We start from the raw sequence: 23314 nt of genomic DNA, 5'->3' as shown, positions 1-23314 counted from the left end.
GCTGAAATAGAAAAAGATTAAGAGCTCTTCAGACAGAATGCCTTCCAGACCAGTGGCTACCTGAGAAAAGTACATTTATTAGCCAGGTAATTCAAGGAAATTCAGAGAAGTACTTTCTCACCAATAGAGTGCCCGCACAAATCATTTGTCCTGTGCTACCTGAAAGAAGACATGCTTAGATTGTTTTTTATGTTTTTGCCACAAGATGAAAGCGCAGCACTGTTCACAATGTGCATGATTCAGAGCCATTCCACCTCACTAAGGCTTTATAAGCAGATAGGTATTTTAGGAAAGCAAATAAGTCCTTCAGATCTATGAATCACCTTTATAAAATGTGTTTCTCTTGCCTCCGCTCCCTGAAGTAGCCACTATGTTCATGTAGGTCCCCAGCAAAGCATCTGTAGCTTTCCAGAAGGAATTCAGACTCAACAAATTAAATGAACTAAACCAATGAGCTAACAATCTAAACAAAACATTTATCTTCAATATTTCTGTTTCTAGAGTTTGTGCTATCAGCAACTTTTCCTTATATATATAAGTATATCTTTAAAAAAGAGCTAAATTTTGAGCTAGTATCAATCAGTATCAGTTCTTATTTGGCCTTCACACCAGGTCCAGGCTGGAGGGCAGTGCTTGGGCACCACTGCTGTGATGCACGGCCAGAAGCACTGCTTAGACACAGAAATCAGGAGGGACATGCATTTGGGATTTGCATGTGCCAGCTGTAACAAATGTGATTCAGTTCTGTGGATTTTGGTGGAGATGTGGAGCTGGGAAAAGCAAAAAGGGAAAGGACTTGCCAAAATGTTTTCACCTGAGAAGAAGTGTAGAGTAGATCTGTATTTTGTCAGGGTGTACTGACAAAATACTGATTTTATATGTATTTTTTATTCTGTTTTCTTCTAGAAAAATTAAGCATACTGTCAACCTTTATAGCACCCTTCAAGTATCTGAGTCCTGGCACAAGCACCATGGAGGATGAAGACAATTTAAGTAAGCAGTCTCTTTTCTTTACAAACAGATGAATAACAAAGTTCAACAATACAAGCTCTGTAGTGTAGGGGCAATTGTGGAAAGGAGGTGGGCTTGCAAACACTGGCAGGCCCCGGGCCCAGTCCTCATGCAGAATGCAAAGTTCCCAGGTACCAAGTTTAAACATGTTCTCCGATATCCAGGAAAGGAGGGGTTAACCTCAACTCGTCTTCCCACTTTTCCCTATGCAGGCCTGGCAAATGGGATTTATAAGTGTTGTGAAACAAATACAAAGGGAAAAATTATTACAGAAGGAAATGTTTACATTTAGAGTCACAGGACTGTGAAGCTCCTTTTCCTTTCCTGCTTCTTACCTTATTTTGTTTGCTTGCTTTTCTCACAGTCTCTAAGGGTCAGAACACTTTTGATACTGAAAGTTCTCCCCAGTTTATACTTTTAAATTCAGTTGAGAAGGGATTTAACCAGGCTTAAATGAACTAGGTGTAACCCCCAAACTAGCCACAGGATTGTCTCGAGCACTTGCACTCCAAGAAAGGCACTGATACTCCTCGTGCTGTGGCTGTGCAGCTGGATGGGAGTGCTGCTTGGTTGGAAGGAGATGTGAAGTCTTCAAAACACCCACCAGCTCAGGAGTATCTCCCTAGGGCTGAATAGCCCTCAGCAAGCCCTCCCATTTATCACCCAGAAGCAATTGGCATGTGTTATCCAGCCCTGCTTACAGTAACATATCTCAAATCATAAAAAAAAAAAAAAAAAAAAAGTGGGAAGTTTTCTGAACTAAATGAGCAACTCTTTGAGTTTTAGTATCACCTACCAGATGGGTTTCTTTCCCAGCCAGACACACACTGATATGTTGCCCTATTAGAGGCAGTGGGTGGGAGGAATGTTTTTTCCCCCGTTGTTGCTAATCTGCTGTGGTTTGATCATGATGCAGCACAAGGGTAATAGCTTTTGAGCACAGCCCTCTACTTTCTGCTGCTGAGGATCAAATGGACATCACACTGTACTGCTGCAGGGGGACTGGCAGGTTTTTACATATCTCAGCAAAGGTGAAAAAATCCTGAAAATCCTTCAGATTGGTCCCAGGGAGGCTACATTTTCAGGAAGAGATATGAGGAGTGCACACAGGAAACATATTATGCACATGATGAGCTTGTGCAGGCACCTCCTGCGTAATGCTTCCCAAAAGTGCCACTTAGTTATTTTTAGGTAATGTAGGAAGTTTGTACAAGCCAAACACTGTAACACCATTTTCTTATTGCTGCTGTAAAGCTAAGCCTGTGCTGGCTTTAAAATAGCTCACATGGACAGGGTAAGCTACATTTTCTGGAAAAAAAATAGCAAATTTTAGTTTTCAGGAACACTGTGCCTAATCCTCTCTTGGGTCAAACACTCACTTCAGTGATAATGACAGCAACTTCCTTCTTCATGTATACAACACATTTTAAGTGCTACTATTAGGAACCTTTCAAAAAAAAAAAAAAAAAAAAAAAAAAGACAAAGACGAACTACTTTGCAATCATCCATACCTCACTGTTCACTTCTAGTATAATGGCACAGATCCCACTAATTCCTATAGCACACAGGTACCTGTGTACTAACTAGGCATTGTAAAGAGCTTCAGTGATTTGCTCTGAATAAGCAGAACCTTCTATTGTGTTAACAGTTTAACAGACGTCTAGGAGAATGCTAGGAAGGTAGAGCAGTGGTTGAGTTATCCCTGTGTTGTGGTTCTGCTCGAGTGGGCAGCTGAGCTCCACCACAGCCGCTCTCTCACTCCCCCTCCTCAAAGAGGAATGGGGAGAAAATATGTGGAAAGGGCTCAAGGGTTGAGATACGGACGAGAAAATCACGCAATAATTATTGTAATGGGCAAAACAGACTCAGCATAAGAAGATAGCAAGATTTATTGCTCATTACTAACAAGCTAGAGAAGTGAGAAACAAAGGAAAGAAACCAAAAGCACCTTCCCCCCCCCCATCCACCCTCTTCCACCTCCTCCCCCTGAGCGGCACAGGGGAACGGGGGTTATGGTCAGTCTACAGCACTTCTTCTCTGCCGCTCCTTCTCGGTCACTCTCGTCCCCTGTGCTGTGGGGTCCCACCCACGGGATGCAGTCCTTGATGAACTGATGTTCATCAAGGCACAGGAGAGATCTGAAAGGAGAGATCTGTTCATCAGTCCCTGATGAAGCCCAGCATGGGCTTCCCACAGGCAGCAGCTCTTCCAGAACTGCTCCAGATATGGGTCCGTACCACAGGGTCCATCCCTCAGGAGAAAACTGCTCCAACCTGGCTCCCCTACGGGCAGCCGCTCCTGCCAGGTCACCTGCTCCTGCGTGGTCTCCTCTCCACGGGCTACAGGTCCGGCCCGGAATCTGCTCCGGCAGGGGTCTTCCACAGGCAGCAGCCTCCGTCGGTGCAGGGCCACCTGCTCCACCGTGGTCTCCTCCACGGGCTGCAGCGTGGAACTCTGCTCCACCGTGGTACTCCATGGGCTGCAGGGGGACATCCTTTCCACCCCTTGCCTCTGTTAAAAGCATATTTAAGATTACTCACAATATACTCTTACTTTACAATTATCACAACAACCTTCACAAACTTCACTTAAATGAAAAAGAAAAAGAAAAAAAAAAGAAAAAGAAAAAGAAAAAGAAAAAAGAAAAAGAAAAAGAAAAAGAAAAAGAAAAAGAAAAAGAAAAAGAAAAAGAAAAAGAAGAAAAAGAAAAAGAAAAAGAAAAAGAAAAAGAAAAAGAAAAAGAAAAAGAAAAAGAAAAAGAAAAAGAAAAAGAAAAAGAAAAAGAAAAAGAAAAAGAAAAAGAAAAAGAAAAAGAAAAAGAAAAAGAAAAAGAAAAAGAAAAAGAAAAAGAATTCACCACACCAAAATAAACATAACATCATCACAGCACCGACAACGTGTCCAATCAACCCCAGCTGCTAACTGAGCATCCTGTGAGAGCACCCTGCCCAGACCGTGCTGTATCAGTAGGCAGAGTCCCAACAGATGAAATTGATTCAAATTCTCTTTCACTTTCCTTTAGGTTTTCTTTAGAAATGGAGCCATGGCAGGTTAACTGCAAGTGCATTTTAAACTGGTGGTTATTAACATATAGACAGTACTAATGTGGTTTATGATCCATAAACTACTGCTGGAAAAAGATACTGAAGGCCCTAGGTACCTTTGGAATGGTATTTGGGGTAGGCTAATAATCACTCTCCAGTGAAGACTTTACCCTGACCATGAGAGAAAAGGATCACCCTATTCATTCCCAGAGGTCAGATATACCTAAAAGTGTAAGAACTGTCATATGGGATTAGAAATAGGATGTTTAGCTGTGTACACTGTCTTCAACATTTGCTGTTAGTGATGCACTGAGAAAAAGGACATTTAAAGGGTGATCCTCCCTTCAGTATATCTTTCTAGCACCCAGCAAGGAATTTACTCAGCTGGAGTTTGCACCTGACTCATCATATTTCTTATACACCAACAGACCTGTCTAGTCCTCTCCAGAGCCCACTGATGCTTTTGATCTCAACAACAGTAAGGAGCAGGAGTTCAGCGATTTTGTGTGTTGTCAAGAAGTTCACCCTTTTGTTGTTTCAAGTCTGCTGTCTCTAGGGCTCAGATTGTACAAAACAGTGAATAATCATTCCCTGTTCACTGCTTGCTTGCCTTTCATGATGCTACAGACCTCCGCCTGTCCCTGATCTTTAATCATTCCATCCACACTATGCTACAACATCAAGGCAGACCATCACTAGACACAAATACTCACAATCTGGGGTCTACAGGAGCATATGATTCCTGTGTCTGTCATTGTGCAATGGTGCCAAATGCACAGAAGTGGTGCAGCTCCCTTATGAAAGCACAGAACTCTTCTCAGTGCCAGCAGAAAGACCTGATGATGATGGTCCCCAACATAAGGATCTCAGAAACAACAAAAATCATGTGGGATGAGTCCCCGCCCATGATTCAGTGTTTAGAAGTATGTTTGGTTATGAGCCTTTTGGTCAAGTCCCTTCTCAGATTGCACAGTTGAGATGTAGCAAGGACCATGGTTCCCAGAATGCAGGGAACACCCTCCTCCAGCAAGAAAAGCTATCTCACACCAGCTGACATAAGAGAACCAAACCCCCTGGTTTCATGTTGAAAACTGTATCTATTACCCCCTTTCAGATCTCTCCTGTGCTTAAAGCTAAGCTCTAGTCTGGTCCAGATTCATGCGTGTACTTAAATCCATTTCTGCTTGGAGCTGCCCATGTTTTTTGCTGCACGTGCTCGTTTGCCAACTTGGACATAGGATATCAGAGTGTGAGCATCATCTAAGTCAGGCTATTTGAATAATTTCCCTAATTGGTGAGAGTTTTACTAGAGATGCATGGATTTCATAGTTATTTCAGACAATAATGTGATCAAAGTAGAGTATCTTCATTTTATTTATTCAAAAATGACCTCTCCTCCTTCCCTTCCTGCTCCCCTTATCTTACATATTACCAGTAGCATGGACGGTGTGGAAAATAGGATACATGTATATATCCCAGATTTGATATGGCATATAAATCAGAGGCCAGGGGTGGGCATTGTTTCTAAATACTGGCATCTAGACAAAAGTAGTTGTCCGTGCACCCTCAGTAGCTCATTTTCAGTATCTGACTATGGTGGACAAACTGCCAACTTGTGGCTGAAACAGCCACAGGCAATGGCAAACACCTTTCAAAAATATTCAGTCTCCAGTCCAACTCAGCAAAATACCGTACTTTTTGTGCATAGGCAATGTTTTCCTTCACAGAGTGGTGTTACACACCAGTAAATCCTAGCAATATCGTTTTAAGCAGCCTGAGCCCTGTGAGCTGGTGAGGAGGGCTACAGCTGCAACAGAGAGATCAGAGCTGGTTTCCCTTAAGTAGACTTACATAATGACTTCTTTCATGAAGATTTTAAAATATATGTCTGTGTGCTTGCATCTAAGAGAGGAAGGAATGATTTCTGTTGTTATCTACAAGTTTATTATTCTAAAGTCAATAATATAAACCTAGAAATCCCCAGCAGAAGAGTTCCCGAAGCTCTGTCATGGATTCAATATGTGTATGAAAATGTCATCTTGCCTGCAAAAGGAAAGCTGCCCTACATCACTTTTGATGTAGTAGCTGACCTTGGACAAAAGTATCGTGGCTCTGTCTCCCAGGTTCATACCTACTGCTTCTGATTTAAAATTTTTCACTTTCAAGTATGCCAGGAATTATGGAGGTCAGTTCTTTTAACCTCTGCAGTTAATGTAATGTAGATGAACAGCAAAAACATACTCTAGGTAAGCAGGTCAAACAAGGGCTAGACATTAAAATGCAGAACACAAGAAAATAAAAATTAAATCCTACCTGTATTGTGGAACATGCATTGGTAGCAATCTTGTGTTTGCTAAACATTTCTAACAGCAGTAACTTGCTGTTTCAGACAAATAGGTTGAATCAGAATTTTGCTATGCTACAGAGACTGCAAATTCTTTCTTTCAACATCAGAGCTTATCAATAATGTACTGCCCCTTGTGATTCAAAATTAAAGATGCCAGCCAGAGTGAAGATGCCACCTACTACCTCTTCTTTCCCATCCTCCCTGGAAGTTGGCTTGGCAGCAGAATAACCTTCAACAGGAACAATATTATCTCTTCAAATGTAGCGTGGAGTATCGGATGGCTAGTTCTGTAGAGCCCTTATGACCCAGAGACATAGGCAGTGTCATTATTAGTGATGCATTATAGTTCTGAAAAGCTCTTGATGATGCAGACTCTCTAGGTTAACTCTACTGTGCATAATGACCAAAAGGAGAAAAACATGAAAGAGCAGACAGAAGATTGAGGAATAGTGCATAAATAAATACATTTCACTAACTGCTTTCTTCTCTCCTATTCAATTACTGAAGCAAATACAAGACTGCAATGTCTCCTCTTGCTTGTAAAACTGCAAAATCAATGAATAAACTTATCTGAGGACATTTTACAGTGCAGAATTATTTTTTGAGATCTTACACAATAGGTTAGAATCTATTGCCCCAAAAAAATTGTAATATTTTTCTTTCTCCTTTTTTGTTAACTCTGCCCCCTTACAATTTTATTATTCTCCAACCTTTCATCATTGGAGAACCATATTTTATTATAATTACTTCCAAATGTGTAGAGAATGTGTTTGGGGAACTCAAGAGCAAAGACATTACAAGAGATAACAGGGCTGAAAATGATCCACAGTTTTGCATTTTCCCCATGTGTATCCTCCGACTTACCCCTTTCCTTTTAGTGCTCTTCATTTCTAAAATTGCTTGTGATTGTTCTATTACAGCTGCTTACTGTATTTATCTTATGTAGTTTGGTGTCATTTGCCTGCTTTGTCTGATTTTCACAATAGAAGTCCATGTGCCACCATTAGAGAGGTAATCTCATGTCTGCTATACAGAGGTCTCATAAAAGGCACATTTCAAAGACCTCCTATTTCAAAGATACCTGAAAGTATAAAGTAATTTCACTTTGTCCAGCTGCTGCCAGATATCACACAAGTCCATCAGGCTTGCAGGCTTTCTAAGGCACTCAGAGTTTCAGCTGCTTCTGTTTTACATGATGCGATGACTTTTGGCCTGTTGCAGCTCCCACTGAAGTCTATGAAGAACTGAGCTCTGTCCTGGTGTTTCAGGATGAGGTCCTTCAGAAATCTTGTTGTCTGTAGGGACACTTGCACGGATTTCCTTCACTGTGATTAGGCCAAGGCACACCATGCATCACCTTCACACATGCCTTATCCTGTCCACCTATCCTGTGCCTAACCTCTAGAAGATTTGTGTTTACATCACGGCATTTTTTCACTGCTTCAGTGCAAACACTCTGCTCACCAAAAGCTGGGCTAAAGAATTTCACCGACCAAGTTTAAGACAAAAAAGTAATGTTTATTTTATGTTGCCATATTTTGGTGATTAAGGTATGATGCTAAGGTCACACGTTCTTGTTCACAAATTTATGGTGCTCTGACTGTGAAAGAAAAAAGAAAAAAAAAAAAAAAAAACAGCTGGAAAAAATACAGTAAGAATTACAAATTGAAATAACCCCTGAGTTTTCTTATTCAGTGGTGCATAATCAATACAAATTCTTGTCAATCCTGAATACAGTGTGAAGCACAAGCTATCTTTCTTGTCATGCTTCCTGAGTACAATATCATTATGTACCATAACTGGGTCTGTAAAAACCTGCTAGGTAAGAGGAGAGAGGAGGTGTGTAACACAGAAACAAACTCACTTGCTTCAGAAAAGTGTCTGCTTGAAATATTTCACCTTATTTTTTTTCTAAAAAAAAAAGAAAAAAGAAAAAAGCAAGCAAGCAACCAAAGAGGTGTATTTAGAATGGGTGGAAACAGGAGAAACAGTCAGAGTGGAAAATAAATGGCTGGACGAAGTCACTGCCAAGACAAATAGAGCAAAGTTAAAGCTGGCGTCTCCTTCCCTCTCAGATCAGAACTTCCATAAATAGTGTTGTGAACTCAACGAGAAAAGACCACATTATCCTTGTGTCTTACTTAACCTGACCTTTTAAATGTCTTATTTCCAGTTAGGCTGGTTTAAAGATGTCACATTTTATACGGCTGAATGCCAAGTGATGAAACTTTTCTTTTTCTATTATGTATTTCTTTTTCTTTCCTTCCTCACCTGTCTTCATTCTCTCCCCTTAGCTTTAGAAAGTAAAAATTAACTAGTCACTAAGACCTTAATTTGTCAGTCCGTGTTCTGCCTCAGCAAGGCACTTCAGCACACATATGGAGCTCAGCAAGTAACGTCGGTGAGGCACAGACACAGGCTGGAAGTGCAGTGAGCACCCAAGGGTGTTCAGGAAAGGGAGCCAAAAGCCTCAGCCCTGCAAATGGGCTCTCACACATGCAGTCATGCCAGGATTTTTATTCAGGTCCAAGCAGTAAGCTGCTCTCTGTGGAATGATTTGCATGATTGCAGCCTTATCATTCTGATGAGAAAAAGTCTTTTGATAAAAGTGCAACTCATCAGGACACAAAGGAGGTTTTTAATTATGATGGTTGGTTCCACATAATTCTCTGCAGGCCCCTGTGCATCTGTCAGCACAGCCTAATACTGGGCTGCAGCAAAGACATGCTGCTCCAACAGCGTAGCATGTTGCTTGAGGCGTAGACGACTGTTCACCTCTTGTATCTTTGCAGCCAGCTTGTACATCGGGGTAGAGAGGAAGCTGAACATGGCCATGGCCCTGCAGAAAGAGGAAAGAGGATTCTCTGTCCTCTAAGGACCTCCCCTGTACTTGGGACTCACACATCCTGCACAGGTGGCATGCTTGTGTCTGACAACAAAACATGGAAAAGGCTCTGCGAGCAATGCTGGTTGGAATACAGCAGGCAGCCAGGCAGTGCTCTGAAAGGGATCAGGTGCATCGCTCCAGGGATGGGTTGCTTCACGGGTTGATTAAATTCATGTTTACTTCCCCAACTTGGTCTCTGCCCCAAGCAAGGCACAGGAGGGCTGAAGGATGCATCAGAGATGCAATACGTTTAAACAAAATCATCAGAAATGACAGAAATGTTCTATGACACTTATTTAGATATAAGCACATTTTCTGTCTCATTCAGGACATCAGTGAGATGAATCTCCATTCTCAGTCATACATCTGCTGTAGCAAAGAGCAGCACAAACACTGCACAAGGGAAGTTTAGAGCAGTGTGATTCATTGTCACAACAGCAGGAGAGTGCTCCCCCCAGAGCTCCCCATTGTCATTTCATCCCCTTCCCCCATCACCCTAGTGCTTCCTAGCAGTCACTCTCTCCCATTGCTTTCTTTGACATAAATCATCTTTTACAACAGTAATCACTCCCGTCATGATGCTCTGGCTTCTCCTACTCTGATTTAGATTTACCTAGATTTTTTGCAATATTAGTTGTTGCTGATGCAGGAGCTAAGAGTATCTGCAATTGAACTTGACAGAAAGATTCTCACTTATTAAACTGGAATCCAAGGCCAGATCAAATTATTGTTTCAAATACTAGGAATGTCTTTCTGATCATTTTTTAAGCTGGATTTGTGATGTTAGCAACAAAAGAACCTATGGTGTGAGTATAACTGGTCAATGTATTCATAGCAAATAAATTATTCAATGCATTTACCCATTTTTCTATTTGTGATTCATTTGTGAATCATTTCTGATTTCTAATAATGTGTTCATAAGTATTCGCACACATGGATTATACAAAAAAAAAAAAAAAAAAAAAAAAAAAAAAAAAAAAAGCCTGAGGGAGCTTTGCAAACTATTCACTTTTCACTATAATTATCCAGTGTGAATAGAGTATTTTATTTAAATCACATGGCATCAAGGCATCAGTTATACTTTATCTTTGAGTGATGTAATCTTTTTTAAACAGGAGGCTATTGACTAACAGAAGTAGGACCTTAGGAACAAATAATCATTCAGGACATGCAGAGAATCTGTGTTATGACAAGGAAACCAGCCAAAAAGAGGACAAGCAAGGATATCTATCATTAACTTCTTTTTTCTTTTTTGGCTATTTTTCCAGCCCCAGGCATGATGTCAGCTGCTCTGATGACAACTGTAATGTGAGGTTTTTTCTTTCTTTACTGACAGGTACCAGCAGTGCAGAAGTAAAGGAAAATCGAAACATTGGGAACCTGGAGGATCATCCAATACCCTCTAATGAGAGGGCAAGAGGGGGAACACCTAGCAGTAAGAGGAAAAGACCCTTAGAGGATGGCAATAATGGCCATTTCTGCAAACTCCAACTCATCTGGAAGAAAGTCTCATGGTCAGTGACACCAAAGAATGCTCTGGTCCAGCTACATGAACTTAAACCAGGTTTACAATACAAAATGGTTTCCCAGACAGGTCCAGTACACGCTCCAGTCTTTGCTGTTGCTGTGGAAGTAAATGGACTTACATTTGAAGGCACAGGGCCCACGAAAAAGAAAGCCAAAATGCGTGCTGCAGAGCTAGCTCTGAAGTCATTTGTCCAGTTCCCCAACGCCTGCCAAGCTCACTTTGCCATGGGGAACTGCATCAACCCATCCACGGACTTTACTTCTGATCAGGCAGACTTCCCAGATACTCTGTTCAAGGAGTTCGAACCATCCACACACAGCGAGGACTTTTCAGTCTATAACCCGGTTAATAACGAATTGCTTTCCACCGCTTATCGCCACGGGCGCTTACTCTGCCATACGTTGGACCTAATGGGCCACAGTAAGCAAAACAGGCACAAGATGGCTTCCAAAGCGGAGAGCGAGAAGAACCCGGTGGTGCTGCTAAATGAGCTGCGGTCAGGCCTGCGGTATGTCTGCCTGTCAGAGACCGTGGAGAAGCAGCACATCAAGAGCTTTGTGATGGCGGTGCGAGTGGACGGGAGAACATTTGAAGGCTCAGGACGTAGCAAGAAGCTGGCCAAGGGCCAAGCAGCGCAGGCTGCGCTGCAGGCCCTCTTTAACATTCGGCTGCCCAGCCACATTCCCAGCAGGAGTAAATGTCACCATTTGCCACAGGTGAGAGCTCCTGAGTAGCCACCACCACGTTGGAGGAACTCTTTCAATTAGTGCGATCGGTGTCGCTGTTCCTGCTGTTGTCCTATCAGATGGCTCCTCTGATGAGCCGTGCCACAAAATAGCTCCTTTTTCATAGAAAAAAAAAAAAAAAAAGTGTTTATCACAGGCAAAAGCTTAAAAATCATATCCGAAATCTTTGGGCACAATTTGCTGGCCCTTTCCATATGAGGCATAGATGGGAGGGCAGAAGGTAGGGCAAAATGTCAATGTTAGGTAGAGAGAATGGTAACACTGACACATGCAGAAAAAGCAGGTCATTTTGTAATGCTGCCTCTTTCTTGATGTGGGTCCATAAACAAAGGGATGTCCCATATTCTCCTTTGAGAGTTATTTTTTGCTGTGGACAGCACCATCCAGAGGAGATAGCAATGACACGGAATGTGCCTTTGTTAGAGCAAACTCTCCTGACAATTCTGTCACTAGAAAAATTAAGAATTTTTGTTTTTTATAGTCTTACATTTTTTGTTTTGCCCCCAGTCCCTTCCCCTTTTTCTTTTTTTCTTTTTTCTTTTTTTTTCCCCAAATATGCCTCTAACAGGGAATGGTGAAAGCTCTGAAATTTTCCTGGAATAAATGTAGATATTCCTGCTGTAATCATACAGAAAATACAGATCAGAGGTACATCCTTAGGACATCAAAATTTCATAGTTGGTTATATGCCAAAGGCTATCTTAGCATTACTCAGACTTGTGTCAATTTTCTAGGTTCAAAGGAAGCCAGGATTTGCAGACACTGAGAAGCATTACATGGGCTCAAGTGATTTCTTGGTTTGTTTCCACTATCATAAAAGGTTTGATCCACCAGCACCAGGAGGTGATCTACCACCACAAAGCTCCCTTTCTGAAGGGAGTTGTTAATGTCCAGGATTTATTGCAAAGCACTGGGAGCTCTAAGAATTATTCTGCTGCTGGCTTGCTGTGAGACCCTAGGCAAGTCATTTAAATCCAATATTCCTGTAATAAAAAATGGGCATATTATATGAAAGAACACTTTAAGATCCTTAAGTAGTGTGTAAATGCAAATTGTTAGTAGCAATTTCCATTAACGTTAGTAAAGATGTTCATTAGCAAGACCGAGTTTGATAGGAGATGAATTCTTTATGTGACATGATTGCCTACAGAACCCAGGAATTTTATCTGGTGACCCAGAATTTTCCTTCCTGTGTTTCCAAAAAGGAAACATGAGAAATGTGAGGAATTCTAAAATACATCATAATCTTCCACCTCTTTCCCTTTAATTCTGGTTTATAAACTCCATACACAAGCGGGATATTAACATAATTTAAGAACAGCAGTGATCTTCACAGACTGCTTTGCAGGCATTTCGGAGGCTTTGGCCAACCTGGCATTTCTATCCTCCTAGTACTCCTCTGAAGTATGGATGAGATTTAATTGAGAACTCCATGCTGTCTCCTATCTTAATTAGTTCTGGTAAAAAAAAAAAAAAAAAAAAAAAAAAAAAAAAAAAAAAAAAGTGATTTCTTTTGAGGAACATGTCTGTCCTTCCCCATGGAAACCTAGCAATTGGATATAAAAAGGAATCTCTGTTCGTGTCCTACTGTCTGCTTTACTGCCCTCAGTGAACTTCGCTGGGTGGATCAGTAGGTAAATACCATGCATTCATCAACAGATAACTTGGTATCTCATATTCTGAAACTGCATGACAAGTACGACTATTTTGATTCCTTATCTCTCAAGTATTTCCCGGTTGTTTGGCTTCTTGATATCTTCCATTCACATATCACATCTTACCTGGATCCCAGATTGTTCACTGTACAATACATTCTTCATCGTGTATTCTCTCTCTCTTTTTTTAAGGCTTTTTCTGACCTCCTTACCTTCGTTTTCTCACTGTTCTGGAAGTATAAATGTCAGTGAAAAGGTGTCATCAAACTTTCTCTGTCAGTATTTTTAAATGGTTATGTTTTGTCCAACTAAAAGATTAGTCAGGCACTTTTAATGCCAGCAGTCAGCATATTCGTTGAGAGAGAAGCCTTAACACTGATTTCTTCTGACTTCCTTACTAACTTTTTCCATCAACAGACACAGTGTCCATGACACAAAACCTGAGTTTGTAATAGTCGGTTATGTTGTAACCCATCTTCCACTGACACCAGCAAATGTATTTCCATTGACTTCCTTAGGCACTAAATACAGAAGCGTATCTACTTGTTCCAGCTGTGTTATGCAGCATCTCATCAAGTGGCTCTTTGCTCGCTGCTCCGGTCAGTCCATCTGGCTGTTTTGTCAGTCGAAGCAGTGGTAACTGTATTGGAAAGAGTGTTGTTCTCATTGAGCTGTGGTCAGAACCAGATGACTTGAAAGTTGTTTCAGCTCCTTCCTATCTCTCTGATCTTCTGTGAAACACATTTTCAAGGACACATTTCAAGCCACATTTTCAAAGCTATGCCTACTTTTCATTTAGTAAGTTCAGCTTGTTTTGTGTCCAAATCTATTTAAAAGCATGAAAGCACTCTGAAACTCAAACAGCTTAGGGACAGAATTTGAAATATTAGGGATTTTTAATTTCTTCACAGAACAAGGAGTAACCATTCTCCTATGCAGCCACCACTATTATTTTTTTTTTCTTTGTGTGTGTGTGTGTGTGTTCCATCTTATTTTTCAGGATATCCAGTGAGGACAGACAAACTAGATCAGTTTCACCCATATTCTGAATATTTTGTAGAATACAGGCGGATGTTTATCTCTGTGGTTGTCCTTCCCAAGGAATATTATGCCTCTGTGTGTCTCTGCTCCTGTTCCCATTTCTCAGTGGCTATAAACAGGAGGCCATAATTTGGCCTTTCCTGATTATAGACTGACTGGAAACAGGAAAAGCCCAAAACCTCATAACACTGGTAGCCCAGCTGTGCTGAACTTACGGATTTGACTTGGTCCAAGGAAGTGTCAAAAATTTCACAGGTTCTTATCAGCTGGAACTCCAACCGTCGACATTTGTGCCTGGCTCATCAAGGCTCCCAGGGGACTTGGTGTTCCTCAGCCTGGCCCTCAGGCATGCTCTCAGCCTGACAGCCACTTTCCATGCTGACCAAGGGAGATTCAAGGCAAAATGTCAAGAAAGGCACTGTTTTCTCCAGTCTGTTCTAATAGGTGCTGCCTACACCGTAGGCTTCTTGAACCGGCAGGAAATTTGGAGCATAGCTGTAAAGTCCTGCCATATTGATCTCTTCTGATTCAGGCAAAACAAAGAAATGCAAGAACAGCAAAGCCAGAAATAGATGAATTCCCTGGGGCAACTGCAGTCAAACTTGGTTCTTCAGCTGTCTCCCCTGCCCCTCACCTGCCAATGCTGAAAACCCACCATGAAAGTTTGAGCACTTTACACTGCCAGTGCTTTTGTAAAAGAATATCTCTCTGCCTCTGATTTTCTTCTCTGTGATTGTTCCACTATGTGTTTGGCATGACTGCAAGATTATACCCCAAAATAAACAATACCTCACGTTTTACACCAGAAAAAAAATATATTAACTCAAAATTTAAAGATAATATAATCCAAATTGTGGCTTCTCTGCAGTCCTCAACAGTGTTTTGATCCGTTATTGTGATTCACGTACATGTACAATGGGGTTCCGAGCTCTTGAACATGTATAAGGTGAATAGGAGGTAACTGAGATTATCAAGGGACCATCTGAAATGATCACAAGATTTGTCCATCAATCTGCCAGCAACTGCTCTTCCTCAAACCAGATGTCTTATCTGTGCTAGGCCACCGAAGCACGAAATAAATACTATTGATGGCCTGGGACTGGGCATACCATGTTGATCAGAGTAGCCAAGGAGGAGCCTGGAGAGCTGCTAAACTAATGAAGAACAGCAGAGATAAAGTAAGTCATGAGAATGGGAAGTACAATGCACCACTGTGTGCCTTTTCTAAGTCACTAAATAATTGCTCCTTGTTTCCTGGCATACTTGGTCTGAACTCAAACTGTCCATCAAATAGTATGCGCTTTCTTCAATTATCAGCTTTTATGGAAGTCTGACAATTATTTCTCCTCACATTGTTAGCTAATATTCTTGTAATCCAGAATGGGATGTGACACCGAGGAGAGCTGACCCAGCCAGCCCTAATAAGTCTGCACTGTAGATATCTGTGCTCACGCTCCCAGACTTTCTGAGTGCCCTGCGCTCATTTCAGGAGATCAAGGTGACCCCCAACTGCATCTGACCAGTTTACAGATTGTTTTTCTAATCTTACAGTCCGTCTAATCTATCTCACTCAGTCTAAACAGTATTCTTACTGCTGTAGAGCAAAACCATTAATTAATAATAGAGGGGTGCTTGGATTTCAAATGGACCTAAATTAAAAACGAATAGGTGTGAAAATCACATTCGCTCGGCTTTGAAATTGCTTAACACTGCTGTTGCTGGTTCTCATCCAGAGCCTTCAGAGCAGTCCTTGCAAATTTATTTATTTAAATGAAGCCTCATTGTGACTTACATTAGTTTCATCAGAAAGATTCAAATTTTTTTTCTCCTTCTGCAAGTAAGGTTAACCATTTGAATCCAGTTAAATCCTTTTTTTCAAAAGTGCCATTTGCAGACCAGAGCAATCTGAGTATTCACATTGCACTGATTGAAGCCTCCTGCCAGCTAACCACAGTATCACCTCAGTGAACAATGTCATGGGAAGAGCAAGCACCACATCAGGGAAAGCCCTGTACCCCATGCCTCTCATCTGCTTCCCTCCAAAAGCTTGTTTCTCTGGGTTGTAAAACACTTCATTTCCATTCAGTATCACTTGTTCCTGCCTCCTTCATTTTATTTCTCTAACTATCCTAATTTGCCAACTTCCTTGCTACCATGCCCTCTCACCTGTGTTGCAATTAAGCCAGTGCTGAGGATGGCAGTGATAGATTTGACTCTGGTGTGGAGGGACAGCACAGAACTAACACTGAGTTTTGAGAAGCTGTTCCAGTGTGTTTATGTGAAGAGCTTTGTCTCATCGAGTGATCAAGTACATTTTTTATAACTGTTTCTGTCTCCTATCATGCAAAGAGAAGCAGCTGATAGGTATGTGTGTAGCTCCTGACAGTGAGATGCAAGAAAGGGAAATGGTGGGGACCAAAGAAATGCCTCTGCAATACAAATATTGTTTGATTTTCAACCATCTGTTTCTGACTCTGCAGGTGGGGGAAGCTGATTTTTATAATCACAGCAACGGGCAGTCAAGACACTTATGGGATTACAGTTTCTTAAGAAAAACAAGAGAAAAAAAATTAGAGGCACAGCATTAGTGCACTGGATACTGTTATTATTCTCCTGGCTGCTAATAAGATTGCAGTCACTTCTAGGCTCACAGTTGAGGAACTAGGACCATCTCCGCACCCCTCATATACGTCCAACATAAAAGAGGCTTATTGCCCCATAGACATTACAGCAAGAGTCTCAGATGAAGAAATTACCAAGTTTTAATGTATATTAGAAAGATCAAAGGGAGATGTGCTACCTACGCAGAATCAGAAGAAACAAATTAATAGGGTAGAAAGGGCTTTGATCTCTTGCTCTTATGGAATCAACACATAAGTGTAGACACTTTAAGGGGTCTGCACATGAAGTACAGTCATCACTACACAATAGCACATTACTTTGCATCAACAACTGTCTGGCAAGCTGCTGCAGGAACAAGCACCAGAGACAGTGTATGCATCTCCACCCAAACACCACCAAAAGCAGCAGGAGCCTGTCTGTGCCATAGAACGCATTTTGGGAGCCTTCCCATCTACACCTCTCTTTTTTGTTCCTCTGAGGCAGTACCCTGTAACTCAGCTCCCTCCTGCCCATAGAAAATTCCAGCATCACCCCAAAAGGACTCCTCTGCACTTATCTTTAAGTTCTGTGTGATGCAGAGTGTGCTCAGGGCTTTCAGAGTACCTGAATTCTGCTAAACCTAATGCTTCTGACAGAAAGTACACTGCTCACCTAACTAATAATAGTTAGAGCCATAATAATGGTGAAAATTAGTTAATGAATGGCTGATCTCCATTTACAAAAGTGAAAAACTGATTTTAATATCTTCAAGAAAAAAAAAATCTTTGAGGCATAAAGGCATTTTTCTCAAGTGTTTATTTATATAAATTTAAGTTTATAAACAACCTAAATCCCTTCTTCCTCTGAAAAAGGGAACAATAAAAACATGCCATTTTCCTTTACAAAGAATCTGAGTCCACTGTGATTAACGTGCATTTAGAGTAGGGCGAATCTGATTTAGCCATCTGACTTGGCTGCTGACTGCTCTTTTATTGTAACTACAAATACTTCGTGCCATCGATACTGCCACAGAACCAGTGTTTCATTTCTTCCCTTCACAGCCTAGATTGCTTATTAAATATGGCTAGTGATAGGCAGAAAGGACCCTGCTGGCTCCTGTTATTTACCACAATGAACCAGCTTTGTCTATCCTGGGAGCCGGTGACATGGATCTGATTTGTCAAGAATTATTATTTGTGCGACATGTTATGGGGAGAGAGTTTATGCAGGGCTCAGGCAATGAGCAGAGCTAGTTAGTACATGAAAGCTGAATCCCAGCGTGGTGTCATCCGCACATAAAACTTCCTCCTAAACCAGATACTCGCACAGCTGGCAGAGTCGCCTTTGTTGCTTTCTGGCTTTGTAACTGAACTAGATACACTTCAAAAAGCTCCCGGCAAGCTGGACCTCATTAAAGCTCCTGCTTCGTCCTGGACTCGCATCCTGACATTGTTTATGATGCTTCATTATTATCTACTTAATACGAGCCATGGTTGTTCTGCTCTGCTAAATGGAGCTGTAATACAAGTGCCCAGAGTGAATTTTTCTTTGGTCGAGTTCCATGCAAAGCCTTCTCTGACCGAGCTGGAGCATTACACTCATGCCAAAACCGCATTGTTTCTCTATTTTTATCTGTAGTCACATCTAGGAAGCCTTAATTATTCAAACAGGTTTCTCGCTCCATGCACGGAGGATCAGAAGCCCGCCACTGCCATCCATTTTACGATGACTACCTCCCTCTTGTGGTGCATGTGCCAGCTGTGTGGCAGGCAGCGCTGCCAGGTGCCGGGGGAAGGCCAGGGAAGAGGGGTGCCTGGGCACCTGTGGAGAGCCTATGATCCTTGGTGATGCTGCTGGGAAGCAAAAAAAAAGAAGCTCACAAAGAAAAGGGTGAGAAAATACAATGGAAAGAGGTCAAGGGTTGGGATAAGGACAGGGAGATCACTCAACAATTCATCACTCACAGGGAAAACAGACCCAATACAGGGAAACTAATATCATGTATTGCCTATCCTAGAACAGTGAGAATAAAAGCAAACAAGAAACACCTTCCCCACTATCCACTTTCTTCTCTCTCCTTCCCCTGAACACTGCAGGGGACTGGGGGCTGTGGTCAGTCCCTGAGGCTTCATCCCTGCTGCTCCCTCACAGCCCCTCTCTGTCCCTGCTCCATGTGGGGTCCCTCCCAGATGCTGTCCTTCCAAAACTGAGCCTGCGGGGGCTGCCCACAGGTAGCAGCTCTTCAAGAACTGCTCCCACACGGCTCCTTCCCACGGGGTCCATCCCCCAGGAGCAAACTGCTCCAGCACGGGTCCCCCACAGGCGGCAGCTCCCCCCAGACTCCCTGCTCCTGCGGGGGCTCTCCATGGGCCGCAGCCTCCTCCAGGCCACATCCACCTGCTCCACCGGAGGCTCCTCCACAGGCTGCATCGTGGAGATCTGCTCCATGTGGGACCCATGGGCTGCAGAGGGACAGCCTGCTCCACTAGGGGCCTCTCCACAGGCTGCAGGGGAACTTGTGCTGCGTGCCTGGAGCACCTCCTGCCCTCCTGCTGCACGCACCTTGGGGGCTGCAGGGCTGGGTCTCACCCCTCTCTCCCAGCTGCTGTAGCACAGCAGTTCTTTTCCCCCCCTTTCTTAACTCTGCTCTCCCAGACTCCCAACCAGCAACAGCCATGGACCAGCTCTAGCCAGTGGCGGGTCCCTTTTGGAGCTATTTGGAACTGGCTCTGATCTGACATAGGGCAGCTGCTGGCCTCTGCTCAGAGAGGCCACCCCTGCAGCCCCCCTGCTACCAAAACCTTGCCATGTAAATGCAGTACAACATTGCACGTGTGTAGTAGTTCAGGATAAAAACAACATTTCTCTTGCCATTTATCTCAGCTAAACTTTTCATGCAGAGTGCTATTGCACACATGCAAACACACCAAATAGGCATATCGTAAAACTCAATACGGAATATAATTAGAACTTAATTTTAGGATTGGTGAGAACAGACACAACAGACTTCAGACTTGTTATAATGGATACAAAATTATACGTTCTTTATATGTTCAGCTATTTATATAACCAAACAAAGCTAGAGAATTGGCTGAAGTTCTTCTAGAAAGTAATACCATTTGCTGTTCATTTAGTGGTTTCTTTATATGAACTCCTCACAAGTGTTTGCTGCTCAGATGGGAGCAAAATTTATGAGCGAGATGTTTGTTTTTTTCCCTTTTTTCACATGCAGCATACATGATGTGAACTTTTGTTAAGATAAAATATTTTTATGAACTCCTGAGAAATAGAAATGATAGAGTAGGTAAATTCTCAGCCTCCTTTTATCACAAAGTTTTATTCAGTGAAAACCATCAATATTCTCTATATCTCATGATACCCATCAGCTTCTTAGGCTGAATTCTAAGAAATATAAAATGATAATGTGTCTGTGAACCTTTCCTCCTCCACCTTAAATACTTCAATATTGCCTTTAGACAAATCATGTTGCTTTTTCATCCTTTTTGGCTTTCTAATTGATAAATCAGTGTTTACTTTCAAGCAAGCTAAGCATTGTTTCCTATTCGCTTTCTGAGCTGGAGAAGACATTTGATATGAAATCACCTAGCCATGATTGCTCTTAACCTACTTGTCATCACATCTACTGCAGGTACGAGTCACGTAATCAGACCTGAATTCAGACAATGGTACCTTAAAATCAGTGCCATGCTGAGATGTCACCCAAATGAACATATGCTACTGAAGCCACACTGATTTGCTGTATAAATTCCTTGTGTGCTGTTTTTATCCTTTATCTACTTCACCTCTAAAAACTAAAGGTCGAAGGAGAGTATTCCTTTAAACAAACAAACTCAAATGAACAAAATGAATGTGTTTCAGTTTCTTCAGAGAAGTAGCCTAGAAGTCCCATGGTTTCTAGGTTTTTCCATTCGTGTCATTTCATTGCTGAGTTCCTATTTTTAGACCATCTTCTCTGAACTGGACATTACTACTCACAGAAATAATTATAATCCACTCCCTTCCCTCCTATGTGGGTCATTGCTTTATTAGGTTAAACACAATGAATAATGCGAGTCTCCAGGGTCTTGCAGGGAGGGTGAAGTCAGAAGCATTGGCTTCATTTCTTGTTTCATAATTAGTTTTTATCCAAACCAACTCTGCCCTATACTTTTAAGGAATAATCCTCTCAGGGATATCAGAGAATAAACTCATTACTCCTGAATCAGCCCCCTCCTTTCTTCCAGTCTCCTTGATACACACAGACAAGTCATTCTAACCCTCTGTGCCTAATGACCCATGTACACTCATAATATGGAACAATAGTTCATAATAGTACCACAATTAAACTGTTAGGGCTTGGTTGTCCTGATCATTGCAGAGAAACTGTGTCCAAGAGAGATGCAGGAATTGAATGTTCTTGTTTAAACCTGATCAAGCTACCCAGAAACCCTCTACAAACCAAGTCAGGAGCCATCAACATGCAGCAGACAAAAAAAAAGCAAGCTAGAAAATAAAAGGGAGTAGTGGCTGATAACACAGCAAGCATAAAGTCAAGTTCCATGCAGCCTCATAGTCATGGCAGCAGTAAGGGGGCAGATGAGCTGACTGATACACCCCAGAAGACACAAATCAGAGCCACACTAAAGCTTGTGTGCCTGTGTATGAACAATCCAGATTAAAATGGAAATGGCTGTCCTGTGAGCCAAAAGTTAGCTGCCGTACCACTTGGAATAGCAGCATGATTCACCAAAGACGTTTTCCTATAATAATGCTAATAGTGGCTCATAACATGATAACATGAAGAGAAGAGAAATGGCTCATAAGCAACACAATTCTGGAAAACACTTTCACAGATGCTAATGACACTTTGAGCTCTCCTCCCACCCAAAAAAAAAAAAAAAAAAAAAAAAAAAAGGAAGAAAAAAAAAGAATCCCTGGCACGCACATAACTATGGATCATATGGATCATTGAGCTTACAGCTCAGCCCTAGAGTTTTGCTATTCCCAGCCAGGACTGGCAAAACATTACAACACTGTCAAATTTTGCTGCATTTTGGATGGATGTTTTCCCTCAGCATAGGGCAATTCAGCATCTTTTCCTTAAATCCACAGAGCATTGCATTATTAGTGTAGCCTGATTGTCGTGACTTTCTGATATTGACTTCTGGTAATAGCCCTGCTCTCCTGGAGCCCATCTCTGTTGCTGGATTACTTGGGGGTTTGCTGGAAGGTTCATTTTAGCATATCATAATATATCTATATTGAGTTACGTGGACATTAGCAGAATGGCAGACATGAGTTCTTAACACAGAGATATCTTTGTCCATTTTGTGCTCATCTTCAAATATATACCTTCTTCAATACCACAGCACGTTTCCTCTGACTATAATCCATGCACATTTTTCTGAGTTACTCTATGGTCTAAAGCAGCAATATTTATTCTGGCAAGTATCTCAGCATGGCTAGAAAAATCTGTGGTTTCTATTTGTCCTTTCTCTAGGCTCTGGCTACTAAGCAGAGAAGATAGCAAGACCTCTTAAAATAAATAAATAAATAACCTTTATTTCTAAAATAAGCCAATTATTTTACTCAAAATTAAAAAAAAAAAAAATGTTTTGAAAGACATTTCACCTTGCCATACAAAGCATCAAATTGAAAGACTTTCCTTGTGTGTGTGTGTGTGTGTGTGAGAGAGAGAGAGAGAGAGATTTTTGGTCACAATCATAATAACAGGTGATGCCTCTTGCTTTCCCAGGGTAAGAACCTCCAGCTGTGTGCTTTACAGCTTGCCTTTGAGGGTAATTAGAGTAAAAGAGGGATGAGGCTGCTGCAGTCCCCAAGTTCTGGAGAACACTGGCAGGAGTAAACGAACAGAACAGCACTCCCCGAAACATTGGCAAGCTGCAGTGCATAAATTTTCCTTTTAAATCCTGTATTCATCAAAAAGAAAATAATCTGCCTTTCAGATTTTCTAGTCTTTGATATTTTGAAACCTTTGTCTTTATGAATAGGCAGGAACCTAAAACGAGTTTAGTTTTTCCAAAACTTACATCTTTACCTGCAGCTTCTACTTAGACATTTGTGAACTTGGAGAGATCTTCAGCCCTCCCTCAAAAAAAGAGGGAGAGAGGGAGAGAGAGAGAAGGAAAAACATAAAAGTTCATTGTCCTTTATGTATCAAAAATCAAGCCAACAAGCCAAGCTACAAAGCAAGAGTCCTTGCAGGCAGAGTAGCAGCCTTGTCATGTAAATGAGCTGAAATCAAGCAGATATCTGAGCAAAGCTTCCCTGTGGCAAAACAGGAGGACTTGTGCAAATCAGAGGGATCTGTTGGGGAGCCCTCGATATCCACAGGTCACCAGCTGAACGCCAGTGAGGCTGAACTGATCAGCAGCAGAGAAAGAAACATTGCAAAGACAAGCAGGGGAAAAAAAAAAAAAAAAAAAAAGGCTTC

General features: G+C 41.7%; 1 protein-coding gene across 3 annotated transcripts in view; it reads left to right on the top strand.

Annotated features, from left to right (window-relative positions):
* The window catches only part of ADARB2 (adenosine deaminase RNA specific B2 (inactive)), a 310817-nt gene that overhangs the window by 198862 nt on the left and 88641 nt on the right, over positions 1 to 23314 (top strand). For 2 of the 3 annotated variants that reach the window (XM_084507931.1, XM_084507933.1), the window contains exons 2-3: positions 907 to 993; positions 10626 to 11533. In XM_084507931.1, coding sequence (XP_084364057.1) covers positions 907 to 993; positions 10626 to 11533 — 995 coding nt within the window. The remainder of the gene's footprint in view (positions 1 to 906; positions 994 to 10625; positions 11534 to 23314) is intronic. The other variant, XM_084507932.1, reaches the window with a different exon arrangement.

Source organism: Aythya ferina, assembly GCF_964211825.1.
Source record: "Aythya ferina genome assembly, chromosome: 2".
NCBI lineage: Eukaryota > Metazoa > Chordata > Aves > Anseriformes > Anatidae > Aythya > Aythya ferina.
Note: the sequence above shows the minus strand (reverse complement) of the source record. Positions and strands in the feature narration are given on the sequence as shown.